At 45.6% G+C, this 14,048-nt stretch overlaps 1 protein-coding gene across 1 annotated transcript in view; it reads right to left on the bottom strand.

Moving 5' to 3' along the window:
• Window positions 1–349: 349 nt before the first annotated feature.
• GLP2R (glucagon like peptide 2 receptor) overlaps window positions 350–14,048 on the bottom strand; it is a gene marked incomplete at both ends in the record, with an annotated part of 59,868 nt that continues 46,169 nt past the window's right edge. The window contains 3 exons of the mRNA XM_081162050.1: window positions 350–685; window positions 1,976–2,017; window positions 9,763–9,901. Coding sequence (XP_081018176.1) covers window positions 350–685; window positions 1,976–2,017; window positions 9,763–9,901 — 517 coding nt within the window. The remainder of the gene's footprint in view (window positions 686–1,975; window positions 2,018–9,762; window positions 9,902–14,048) is intronic.

The following is a 14,048-nucleotide window of genomic DNA, read 5'->3' as shown; positions in this document are numbered from 1 at the left end:
CAGGCGGTCCTTTTACACCCTAAGCCCAGCCTCAGATGTAAACCTTGTGCCATAAGGGGTAAAGGAAGAGATGCTGGCTGCCCCCTATTTCATAGCAGACATCGCTCTACATCTTGGGCCTCCACTCCCTTGAATTTACAGCCCACCCTGGAGGCCGGTGGTCATTCTGGAACACATGGCAGTGGGGGTTAGTAGATGACAATGGCAGGCAGAGTAGTGAGTGTTCACATAACCTCATCAGAGCATGAGGAACCTTGAAACAGACTTCAGGTCAAAGTGGGCCCAGTGCACGGGAAGAGTGGTGACTGCACCCACAGCATCCCCTCCCTCCTCCAGCTCAGGAGCCTGCCTACATCTCACTCTCTTCGAGAATCTCCTCCATGGTATGGGCCAGGGTCAAGTCCCCCTCGCTGCTCTCAGACAGGCTGCCACCCCAGCGCCAGGCTGTGTGGCCGCGGGGGGACCGGGCACCCTGCTCCCCCTGGCCCTGCACGGTCAGCTGCAGGAGCTGCCCACTGCCGGGCGAGGACAGCGGCTTCTGCAGTGCCCTGGCACTGCCTCCCTGGGAGAGCTTCTTGGGACACTTCCCCAGGAATCGGAAGTTCTTCTGCAGGGTCCAGGCTCTGCAGCCCGAGTGGTGGGCCAGCAGGAAGCGGAGCCAGTGCCTCCGCAGCTCGGCCTTCACCTGCCAGGCAAGAGGAGGGCAGTGTTACTGTCTCGGAGTCATTTGGTCGTGGGTCCACTCAACAGGTATGTATTGAGAGGCTACTCCATGGGACCCGTGGGAAACTTGTCTTCAAATTGGGGGAGATGAACAAAGAAGAGCGAACAAACACCTGTGAGCCTCGAAGATGGTGTTGGCACCGTGAATCCACAAGCCGGACAATGGGGAAGGAGACAAAAATTTGGGATATGGTTAAGCAGAGGGAAAAGGTGTTGAGGTGGCATTTGCGAGGTGGCATTTGAGGCCCGCCTGATGGGTGAAGAAACAGAAGCAGCAGCCATGAGCAGGGTGGAACAGGGTTTGCTGTCAAGAAGCTTGCACTCCAGTGGGAGGAGACAGAAATAAATATTTAAACCTGGACAGGGGAAGGGGAAAAAGAAGGGGAGGGGGACTGGAAATCCACCAACTCTATGGTCAGGAGAAAACTGTTCTGGCCTCTGCCCCTTTCAGGCCTCTTTCCAGAGGAGCAGAGAGCTGGTTGGGGATATGTAATAATATTAATAATAAGAATAATCAGCCGTGGTCAGTGTGGTTCAGTGGTTGGCACGTCAGCCCACCCACAGAGGATCACAGGTTAGATTCCCAGTCAAGGGCACAAACCTGGGTTGCAGGTTCGATGTCCAGCCCTGGATGGGGCACCTGCGGGAGGCAACCAATCGATGTGTCTCTCTCACATCAATATTTCTCTCTCTCTCTTCTCCTCCCTTCCTCCTCCCCTCCCTTCTACTCTTTCTGAAAAGCAATGGAAAAAATATCTTCAGTGAGGATTAACAAAAAAAATTAATAAAAATAATCCTAGTTATCAGGTATTGGGACTTTACCATGAGCTCAGCATGCCCAGGGCAACATTAGAGGATAGGGGTAGTTAGTCCCACTTTACAGATGAGGAAACTGAGGCTCAAAGAGCCACAGTGACCTAACTCAGAGCTCCTAAGTGAGTGAGTGATAACTTGAGTCCAGATTTTTGGACTCTGAAGTTCAAGCTTGTTTCCTCTCTCACACTAACACTCCCAGAACGTCTCCAGCAGAGCCAAGGTTGGGTTTCTAAGCTTCCTTACACTCATCCCATCCCCTTTTCCCATTTCTCTAAGCTGCCTCCTGCTCTCACCCCTAGAAGTACAAATCTGTCCCATTGCATGATGGTCACTGAACACTCCCCATGGCCCCAGCACAAAAGACAGGAAACCCTGGGGACAGTAGGACACCAGGCCAGCCTCACAGGAAGCTAGGATGGGAGCATGGAAAACATACCTCTCCATTGGCAAAGCAATACTGCAAGGCCACAAGCAGTCCCTGCAATGAAGAGGAGAGGCGGCATGAACTTTGATTCGGTAGAAGATGTGTCTGAGAGTTACTTGGAAAGTCCAAAGGCCTTCCTGTTCCGAGCAGCCCACAGGAGAGGCAGGCAGCTATGCTGCTTGCACTGACCGTGAGGTCTCTTCTTACTGTGACACCCACCATGCACATCAGCCTTGGCGTTTGCTTAGGTGCTCGTAGGTCAGTGAGAGGATTTTATCATTCATTCAACTATGCAAATCCTGTCCGAGCCCACTGCCCCATTTCTACTCGTCCATAGTGGCTATTGGTTAATTTTTTCCTTCACTTGAATCCTTTCTTCTTGGAAACTGACCCTCCCCACTCCCTAGGCTTCTGGCAGGGTCAACCATATGCTCCCCATGTTCTAGGATGACCATCACCACAATATAATCAGCCCAAATGGTCATGTGACCCAAGCGAGGCCAAGCTGAGTTCTTTTCACTGGAAAGCAGAGAGAGTTGTACTCTCTTCCTTAGACTTGCCAGTGTTGTAGCTAATGTAAGCCTGGAGCAACTTCTGGGCATCTTGCCAGCTACATGGTGAAAAACCATCTGAGAATGATGTCAACAGAGAGAAAAGCAGAGGCTGGAGATGGTGGAAGGCAGAATTCTGATGATATTGTTTGAGTATCTGGATCCAGCTATGCCTGATTCTCACATTTTTATTTATGTGAGATAGTAAATACCCCTTTCTCTTGTCAAAATATTTCTTTTGAAATGATAGATAATGTCACACCAGTGGTTTCTCATCACACTAAGAGTAAAATAAAATGTCACCACAGAAGGCAGTAAGGTGATCTGGGCTGTGTCTGTGTCACTGACTTCACCCTGTACCATGCTGCCCCTCAGCCACTATGTTCCAGCCACACAGGCCTCCTGGCTTCCCCAGCATCTCAGGCTTGTGTATTTTGTTGTATATCTCTGTGGGCCAAAACAATCAAGGTTTATCATCTCACAGACTTTCTATGGGCCCAGAATCTGGCAGTGGCTCAGCTGGTAGTCTGGCTCAGGGTCATTTTTCAGGTGGAAGTCAACAGGTTGGTTGGAACCTCGTCATCTGAAGGCTTGACTTACTTTCACGATGGCTCACATGCCTGGCAAGTTGGTGCTGGTTGTTGGTAGGAGGCCTCAGCGCCTCTCCAGAGAGCTGCGTGAGTGTCCTCATGACACGGTGGCCGGCTTCCTCCAGAGGGCGCAATTCAAGGGAGCAAGGCAGAAGCCACAATCTCCTTGTGACCTGCCCTGAAAAGTCACATACCTTCAAGTCCACACTACTTTAATTGTCACACGTCCCCCGTATTCAGTGTGCGAGAGGACTACACAAAGCCTCGAACACCAGGAGATAAAAAGCGTTGGGAGCCACACTGGAGACCGACTACCACAGCCCAGCTCCTCAGGCCCCTTCTTACCTTTTGTCTTCTGAACCTCCCTTCTTTCAAATCTCTGCCTAACTCACTCCTCAAAATTCAGGTCCTAGCTCAAATAGCACCTAAAAGAGAGGACTTTCTTGACCACTCAGGGTGACCATTCTAGTCTCTCACAGAACTCTGTTTTATATTTTATATTTTTCACAACGCCAGAATTATACTATTTATTTGTCAAGGTGGTTATTATTTGTCCCTACTCCCGGCCACCCAAACAAGACTAGCATCTTCACCTAGTCTTCACTGCCAGGTCCCCAGCACGTAAAACAAATGCCTGGCGCATAATGGGAGCTCAACAATATTTGCTGAATGAGTGAGTGAAGGGGTTGGGTTTCTGTCACAACTAAAAGAGCCTTGCCTTGTACATTGTCAGGCACCTTGTAAAATACGATAGGACCATTTCTTTCTGTTCTCTCCCTAGTTATTTATAATTGTGGACACAAGGGTAACGATGAAAACAACAGGCCACCTTTATATGGCATTTTCAATTATAAAGGATTTGTGTCCGGGAAGTTTCAATAAAGAGGTCATCTCTTGACGTCGGAAATTTTTTCTGGATTCATTGCTTAACTGCCAGAGGTCTGGAATCAAAGACGCTTGAGCTGATGTTTGTTTCCACTGTTTTTCCAGACTCCTACGCTTCCTGATCTGTTAAAGTCACATGTGATAACCTACATGCCATGGCTTGTCCTGTGACATGAGGGTCTGTGGGACTCGGGCTGTGTGTCTGATATATGAAGCTGGCTATGTGTACAGGACCCAACTCCTTGAGTGTTTACGGGAAGAAGCTCATAGAATGCCAGAACTCACCAGGAAAAAACACATTCCAACGTGAAGGCCACAATGCAGGCTGCCTCTCCCACTTCTCTTAAGAATATTTCTCTCAACCCTGTTGCTGGTAAGGGAGGTTCAGTACTGGTAAAAATGATGAAATTGAGAAGGAATTATAAAATATGGGGGAAGATTTTTATGCTCTTCCTCATGGAAGCCAGAAATCTTCATGCTGGCTGTCACATCAATCAAATGCTTGGGTTCTCCCCACCAGTGTGGAATTTTCCTCCTCTTATGCAGCTAGATATTCCAAGGATATAGCTCCTAAACAGGACATGGTGGTACCAGTTAATCACTGCACACATGCAACCTCATTGGCGGTTCACAGGTGCCCTGTCTAGTTGGCAGGGCCAGTGGTATTCGCCTCTGGGCACATGTATTAGCAGCGTGGCCTAGACCGTGCAGCAACCTCACGAATGAGCTAGCTAAAATAGGGTTCCACATCACAAGCATGTCTTCATTCCCTCGGGTTTTTGATTCACTGTTCCTGGAACATCCTGGAGTCTGGTTAACTCTCATTCTAGATAAAGCAAGTGAGATGGGAGAGGTGCCATGAAACATGCATCACCACCACTTGGCAGTCGCTCTAGAGATTCCTTGATGGTAAGAAGCTGATGAAAATCGCTAAGCAATAAGCCCTTGGAGGAGTGAAGGACCCTCCACAGCAGCAAGAAAAGGAAGCTGTTGGATCCAGTGCTGATTCCTGCTGATTCACTATGCTAGAACCCACCAGATATGTGCCCGCTCATCTGCCCACCCATACTCTCACCTCCGCCAGGTGGGATGGAGGGGAACAGTGCAGGGCTATTCAGAAGGTGGGAGGCCTCTAACTATGCGCAAGCCCTCCAAGAGTGTTTTCTGGCTCAGCCTGTAGAGCCACTCTGATTGCTCTCATTCCTCAGTATTGCGCGGTGGTGAGCAGAGCTCTATGTGACTGTAGAACCAAATGACGCAGTGTGGTAGCTGGTCTCCAGAGGGGCCCCAACGATTCCTCCCCTCCCTGTAGGCATGTGCTACTCCTCACATCAACAGGTGGACCTCGCCCTAGCTGGTTTTGTTCACTGGTTAGAATGTCAGAAGGGTCCCGGGTTTGACTCCTGCCAAGGGCACGTACCTTGGTTGCAGGCTGCATTCCAGCCCTGGTCAGGGCAGGTGCGGGAGGAAACCAATCGATGTGTCTCTCTCAGATTGATGTTTCTCGCTCTCCCCCTTTTACTCTCTCTGAAAGCAATGAAAAAAATATATTTGGGTGAAGATTAAGAAAAAAAAAAAAGAGGTGGGCCTTGCCTAGCCCACTGGTTGCTCAGTGGTTGAGTGTCAACCAAGGAACCAAGAGGTCACCAGTTTGATTCCAGGTCAGGGTACATGCCAGGGTTGTGGGTTCAATCCCTAGTCGGGGCATGCAGGAGGCACCTGATGGATGATGTTTCTCTCTCATCGATGTTTCTATCTCTCTATCCTTCTCCCTTCCTCCCTCTCTAAAAATCAATAAAAACAATTTTTTTAAATGTATGCTTATAAAAATATAATTTAAAAAAGAAAGAGGTGGACCTTATTTTTCCTTTGAATCTGGGGCGAACTTGTGACTCCTTCTATCAATGCAATGTGATAAAAGTGACATTCTAGGACTTCCAAGGCCATGCCTCAAGAAAGTTGGAGGTTTCTGCTTTCTCTCTCTCAGAACATTTGCTTTTGGGATGCTCTGACAGTCCAGCTGCTATGGTGAAGATGCCTAAGATACATGGAGAAGCCAAAGAGGGGAGAACTGGGACTCTCTAATTGATAGCCTCCGCTGAACTCAGCTAACAGCCCAGGTCAATGTCTAGCCACGTGAATGAGCCATCTTCAATGTTCCAGCACAATCAAGCCTTCAGATGTTTGCAGCCCCAGCCAAAAATTACATGTATCAGAAGGACCACCCTGCTGAGTCCAGATAGCCCAGTTCATTGACTCATTAGAGACAATAATATGGCTACTGCTTTAAGCCATGAAATTTTGGAGTAGTTTGTTACATAGCAATAGATGACCCAAACATGCTCCCTTGCCGGGGAGTATGATAGGCTAGAACTCCTTCTCAGAAATCTGTCCCTTAGGGGAAAAAGGCCACCAAAAACTACTGATATAACAGCTGCAGCTTTTTGTTGTTGGTTTGTTTTTGTTTTGTTTTTTCTAATTTGGGATTACCTTTGAAAGAAAATTAAGACCAAACAATATAGGAAACCCAAATTACTAAACCTTAGCTTTTGAAATTTCCCAAAAGATTGACATAAATTAAACATGGTTTTGTAATGAAAAATAGTTACCGATTGGTCCTCTGGGTCAGCTCAAAGCCACACAAGATTCAGCTCTAATAGGAGGAAAAAGCCATTGTCCACTACTCAGACTGCTCCTCAGGCTCTGTCCCTGTGGCCTTTTGGGAATGTGCAGCGGGCAGGCACATTGTCTCCTCTCTTTTCACAGAATCGCAGTACCTGACCCTGTCTGCTGCCACGTCTGTAAGACTCTAATACAGGGAATTGAGTGTCTCTTGGTTCTGACCCTGAGGGGCATGGTGGAATAATAGTTACAAGCAAGGGCTTAACCTCTGCATACAGATCTCCTATCTGGCACTTATTAGTATTTGCAAGTTCTCCTCTGAGTCTCAGTTCCTTCATTTTTAAAATGGTATAATATAGTCATACCATTTTAATTCCTCTGCTGGTATTCTTACTTTTTTTTTTTTTTAGCTATTTTCCTAGTGTTCGTACCAGAGATTACAACATGCATCTTAACTCGTCATAATCTAATTCATATTAATACTAAAAATTCTGGTAAATATAGAAACTTTCCTCCAATACAACTCCATTCCCTTCCTGTTCTTCTGTGCTATTATAGTCATAATATACTAGATCTTTATATAATACAGCTTAAAACAACAGAGTTTATAATTATTTGATGCAATCTTATGCCTTTAAAATCAGTTCAGTAAAAGAGAAAAATATATTTATATCTTTCACATTTACCTATGTGTTTACCTTTACTAGTGCTTTTTATTTCTCCATGTGGATTTGCGTTATTGGCTACTGTCAGTTTCTTCCAGCCTGAAGGATTTGCCTTGACACTTCTCTTAAGGAGGGTTTGCTAGCAGTAAATTCTCTTAGTCTTTGTTTATCTGAATATGTCTTTATTTTACTATAATTTTGAAATATAATTGTGCTAAATATAGAATCCTTGATTAAATTATTTTTTCTTTCAGCATTTTGATTGCGTCATACCACTGCTTTCTGGCCTCCATCGCTTCTGATCATAGTCAGCTATAATTGTATTGCTGGTGCCCCTTTGTAATGAGTCATTTTTCTCTTGTTACTTTCAAGATTTTCTTCTTGTGTTTGGCTTCCAACAGTATAACTATAATGTTTCTAGATGTGCATCTCTTTGTTTTATCCTTTTTGGAGTTCACGGAGCTTCCTGGATGCCTGGATTAATGTTTTTCATCAAGTTTGGGAAGTTTTCAACCATTATTTCTCCAAATGATTCTTCTACCTTTTTCTAGCCCCCCTCTCCTTCTGGGACTCCCATATGTGTATGTTGATTTTCTTTATGGCATTCTACAGATATGTGAAGCTCTGTTATTTTTCTCATTTTTTTTTTTCCTTTTTCTCAGACTGGGTAATCATAATTGAACTCTCTTCAAGTTCATTGATGCTTTCTTCTGTCACCTTAGTCTGATGTTTAGCCTCTCTGCCCCAACCAGGATCACAGCTTCAGGCTGTGACATTGTTCCTTTGCCACTAAGATCATTACTGCATCTGACAATGCCCAGGGGTGTGGGCTTTTTATGCTCTCTGATCTATATCAAGCCAACCCCTTTCTTTGGTGAAGCTGCTAGTTTTCACTAGAATTTGTTCATTGATGGAGGAGGGATTGGAGAACAAGTACAGACTCAAGAAAAAACAACACAGATTCCCACTGCTCTTACTCAAGTTCAGTAATTTTTCTTGAATAAACTCTTCTCAATCTTTTGTATGCCTTTGGTTGATTTCCAGGGTCCTGAAATGGATATTATTGACAATTTTGTGGAATTTTATATTTGCTTCTTGCAGAAAGGAATTGCCAAGATCCTCTCTTCTCCATTCTGGAAACCTGCTCCTATACTAGCATTTTAAGACTATTAATTTCGCCCGGCTGGGCGTGGCTCAGCGGTTAAGCATCGACCTAGATCCAGGCGATCAGGGTTCGATTCCCTGTCAGGGCACATGCCCAGGTTGCGGGCTGCAGCTGATCAATGACTCTCTCATCATTGGTGTTTCTAGCTCTCTCTCTCCCTCTCCTTTCCTCTCTCTGAAATCAATAAAGATATATTTAAAAAAAAAAAAGATTATTAATTTCAATATTACTATTTTTGTGTGTCCACACTACTTGTCTTCTGCATTAGTGGCCTTTGCTAATGAGCCATGCCTCCCAGTTTTCATGCCTTGTGCAGACTCCTTCCCTTCAATCCAGATTAGGCCTTTGACTTGCTTTAAACAGTAGAATGCTGTATTAATAGTATCACCATGTGAGTTCCAGACCTGGGCATTTAGAAGGCTTGGGAGCTCCTGCTCTTGTGCTCTTGGGAGCCCTGAACTGCTATGTATTAAATTCAGCTACCCTGCTAAAGAAACCATGGGGAGAGAACATGCAGCAAGTGTGAGGCTCTAAGACTGGATGGGACTGAGGAATGTAGTTGACAGTGAGAAATGAAGCCCAGAAACAACCCAAGTAAAGCCGCTCCAGCCAGCCCCAGCCATTAGGGCCTTTCCAGCTTTGGCACCAGGCATGTGAGTGGAGAAGCCACCTTGGAAGTTCCAGCCCCAGCAGGCATCACGTGGAGCAGAGGGGAGCTATCCTTGTTATGTCCTTCTAGTATTTCTGACCCCCAGAACCATGAGAGGAAGAATAATTATTTTCATACTAAGCTACTGAGTAGTAGATAACAGTTCAAGCAACGGATAATGAAAATATCCAGGTAAATTAACCATATCTGGCCTCCTGTTTCTTATTTCAGCCCCCACACATCTGTCAAGGTTCAAAAGCCTCCTGGTCTCAACTCATTGGTCCCTACCCAAGTTTTGTTGTGTTCTGAGTACATCACCTGAAGTATATACAACATTCATTTTGCACAATGTTCTGCAGAGAACCCAGCAAAAATAAGCACTTAATAAAAGGCTTCATGTTGATGCTCACAGTTAATATGATCACAAGTCACACCACCTATTAAAGCCCAGGAGACAGACCACTTTTCTCTTCTTAGTCACCACATCATGCCAGCAGGATCAAGGCAACACTTCCGTCTGCACACCCTTCTATGGCCAAAGGGGCTCACTGCTAAAGCCCGTTGGTTCTAGAACTCTTTCCATCTGTGGGCTTTCTCAATTTCGAGTCTGTTTGGATCAAGGACATTTTGTTTTTACAAAGCCAAGACATCTCGGTTCAGGTGCTTACTTACATGGAAGGAGCTCAGAGTCAATTGAACGAAGAGCCGTATAAGTTTTGAAAATCCTTGAACTTGATCATCAGTGATAAAAGAGAAGAGGATCTCGTGAACGCCCAACAGAGGGATGAGAACCAGCGTGGACTTTGCCAATCTGCAACGACAACCAAATAACTACCCTGATGGCCACATTAGGAACAGGCAACATTCCCTGATCTGTGCATGCCTCTACTGTAGCTGTTAGCGTATTGATGAGCAGTTGATTTTCCAGTTTGTTTTTTGGCTACACATTGATGCCTTAAGGGCCAGTGTGGTCTTGTTCACTGGTGCATTTGAACACCTAACTCATGGCAAATTCTCAGAAAACATGAATGAATGAATGAATGAATGAATGAATGAATGAATGAATGAATTTACCCATATAGATTATGATGTAACACCTACACATATATCTACATTTTGCCTGGTGGATAGATTTCCATGCACATGGAAATCACCTGGGGCACTACATCTCTACCAGGTTTGGTAAATGTCCTATTACCTGGCTAGCTGATGCCTCTGTCTCTCTCTTTTCAGGACTTCCAATTTCAGTGCTTTACTCAGCCTGAGAAGGGGTCACAGAGCCACTAAGCACCAAATACCTGCCTGGAAGTGAGGCGTCTGACTTCACACTCAGGCCCTGCACACTCTGCACAGGCTCCACCACCAGCCCCAGGGCTGCCCCTCAACCCTGGCCATGGCCAGGGCTGTAGGAAATGAGAAACTGATCCTCATAAAAAGTGCTGTGTGGAAGCTCCCTGTTGTATACACTCCACACAAAAAAGACAGACATCCTTTGTACCACCCACATGCAAAGTGCACAGCTGGGGCCCAACATTCCATATCAAATACCGGTGCTTCCCAAATATGGCTCGTTGACTATCAGAATTCCTTACAGAGTTATATATACACACACATCTTCCTGGTCCCAGTGATGATTCTCTTAACCAAAACCTCTGGTGTCTGAGTCCTAAGAATGTGAATTTTTAAGGAGCCATCTTTGGAAACAGCTGGTCTTTACCACTGAACTGCTTCTTGATTTAGAACTAACTACATTAGCAATGGTGATTCATAGTCAGGGCACAAACAAAGCTACTGTTTTATACACACTGTGGAAAAAGAGCTTAATTATAATGATTTTTAGCCCAACTCCCTTTCTTAAAGGGCTAGACTAGGGGTTTTTCCCCAAGCCCTGTGGAATTAAAGATGTAGAAACATGGAAGGTCAGCAGTAGCTCATGGGCAGTGTCTTGGGGAAGGTGTAACTCTCTCCAAGAGAGAGCAGTTCTTACCATGAATCCTGTGTCTGCTAGCGCCTTCTAAATGCATAGCATCAAGGAAACAAAACAACTCACCTTTATGCTCTAAAAAGCCAGTAAGAGCTGGACAGAAGTCACAAAGAAAGAGGGACTCCACCCAGGCACGTGAGCTGCCATCCCATGGCCTTGACCGTCAAGGAGTGGCCGAGGAGTGGGAGTCTGAGACTCAGGCCCTGGTTATGTGGTTCACCTGTGCCAAGCTCACGGGTGCTCCTACTCGCAGATCCACCCACGCAGCACTCACTTAGCTAAGTCCCAGGAAGGTGCTCCCAAAGAGAGACTGTTTCAAGAGCATTTTTTGTTGTTGTTTTTAATTTCCAGAGGTGTTATAAAACCTTCTGGAGGGGAGGTTGCAAAATGGCAAACATGAGTTTGTACTCGACTTTCAGATATTTTCTGCTTTTCGTTACTGAAGCCACCTTTGAATGACAAGGAGATTTTAAGCAATGATGCCCAGATTTCCTCTTTTGAAAACTGGTGAGATCGGGCCCAAATTCCTGCCCAGTTGGAAATTATCAGCTACAGCCTGCTGGTGGCTGTTCCCTAGAGGAGCATGTGCTCTCCAACCCCCAGCCTGCCTGCTGGGCCCTCAAAAGCGTTTGAGTTTGCGATGCTTGCTCTGGGTTACGTTCTTACACGTGGATCCATGTCTTACCATCAACTTATTTTTTTCTTTCTTTTGTTAATCCTTGTCCAAGGATATTTTTCGATTGAATTTGGAGAGAGTGGAAGGGAGGGGGGAAGGGAAGGGAAGAGAGAGGGAGAGAGAAAGACATCCATTGGTTGCCTCCAGCACATACCCCAACCAGGCCAGGATCGAACCTGCAACCCAGGTTCACACACGCCCTTGACAGGGAATGGAACCCACAATCTTCCTTTGTGTGGGCTGATGCTCTAACCACTGAGCACACCGGCCGGGGCACCATCATCGTATTCTCAGGGCCTTGCTATGGCATTATGCTTTTTGAATAAACCTTAAATTTCAGAATAATTTTAGATGTGTAGAAAAGCAGCCAAGATAGTGCAGAGAGTTCCCAGATACCCTTCACTCCACGTCCCCTAATATTAAAATCTTACATAATCATGGTACATTTGTCAAAACCGAGAGACCAACATATTGGTATGTGACTAAAAACTATAGTCCAGACTTAATTTGAATTTCAGCAGTTTTTCCGCTGCTGTTCTTTTCATGTACTAGGATCCAATCCAAGATCCCATGTTTTGTATGGGATGATTTTTAAAGAATGACCGACCACCTTTGTATAAAGTTTTGGGCCATATTATAACTATCATATCTTGGGCTGGGTGTCAGAAAGGGTTCCCAGTCCTCACCTCGCTCTTTCTCCTTAGACAAAGTGCTCTTGGTACCTCTGTTCAGATAAAATCAATAAATATCTATAGCAGCCTACTCTCACAAGCTGGGTTTATGCTTATTTTTCATCTTTAATCATTTATTTAAGTGACTTAGTGTGCCCTGGCAGGTGTGGCTCAGTTGATTGGGCATCTCCTGGTGCACCAAAAGGTTACCGGTTCGATTCCCCGTCTGGGCACATGCCTGGGTTTCAGGCTCAATCCCTGGTAGGGGGTGTGCAAGAGGCAGCCGGTTGTTGTATTGATCTCACACTGATTTTCTCTCTCCCTCTCTCTTCCTCTCTCTCCAAAAATCAATAAAAAAATCTATAAAATAAAAATAAAAACAAATGGCGTACTTTACTGTCATTTAGCTATTCAATAAATATTTACATCTGCTGTGGCACATGAGCAAGTACAGTGGGAGAGGAGGGGCTCGGGGTATCTGGGAACTGGGTTCAAATCAGGCCCTGCCAACTGCTAGCGATGTGGCCTTGGGCAAATTATTTAATCTTTTCACTGGAAAAAATGAGAATTATACAAATAATAATATATAAATATTAAAATTAAAATAAAACATTACTACTAATAAGGATTAACAGATGGTAAACACTAAGAATAAGTGGTGTCTGAAACATGATGAATGATCACTCTAATTTAGCTGGCCCCATTTTTAAAGAAGCCATCCCTGCCCTCAAGTCGCTTACAACCCCAATGACTCTGATGAACTTACTTCCATTTGTGACACTTTTCACCTTTGATTGCCCACCAGGAAGTCCTTTCAGAAAGGGCTCTGGGGTTGAGCATCTTAAGAAATGATTCTCCTTAATAAATTCATTAAGAGCTCTGCCCCATGCATCACATGGACAGTAAAGGCCGTTTATCTGGGGGAAGTGAGCCACCTCCATGCTGGAACCACAAAGAACAGAGCTCTCCGACCACGCCGAGGGGCTGCGGGTGTCTGTCCGCATCCCAGGGCCAGTGCTCCCCCTCAGGTGTGGCTCGGCTCTGGCTCTCCCTCTCCAGGCCAGACAGATGGGCTGGTTAGAGTTTCCTCCACTTGAGTAGTAGAAGCCTAGAAGTGGGGGCTGGGACTACAGAAGGTTCTCTGGGTCCTAGCAAATGTTTCTTTGGCAAGGTTTAAATGTGCTTAATTCAAACTTTCCTAAAATAGACTCCTGCGGGGGGACCAAATCTCGAGAGCTACATTCTGAAAGTTGTCAACATCTGGGAAAGTTGGAGGTAGAGCTGTTCCTGCCGGAGTTTGTCACCCCGCTTCTCCTTACCCTAGCAGAGGGCTTCAACGGAAAACAAACGTGGAAGGGATGTGGAAGAGGACAGTGGGCGCAGGCCATGCTGGTGACTGTGGTGGTGACAGGAATCAGCCCTCCCAGAACCTGGAGGTGAGGGAGTCAGCACGGCTTCGAGAGAAAAGCGGGCAAGTGTGCTCATCGCTGCTGTAGGATCCACCAGCCCAGGGAGTAAACTAAGGTGGCCTAGTATGTCCCAAGAGATAGGGCCTGACATTTTGCTAATTAATACGCATAAGCTAATCAACTTCACTGTACTGTGCAATTGAAAGAGTCAGTAAACA

Source organism: Miniopterus schreibersii (assembly GCF_964146895.1).
Source record: "Miniopterus schreibersii genome assembly, chromosome: 16".
Lineage (NCBI taxonomy): Eukaryota > Metazoa > Chordata > Mammalia > Chiroptera > Miniopteridae > Miniopterus > Miniopterus schreibersii.
Note: the sequence above shows the minus strand (reverse complement) of the source record. Positions and strands in the feature narration are given on the sequence as shown.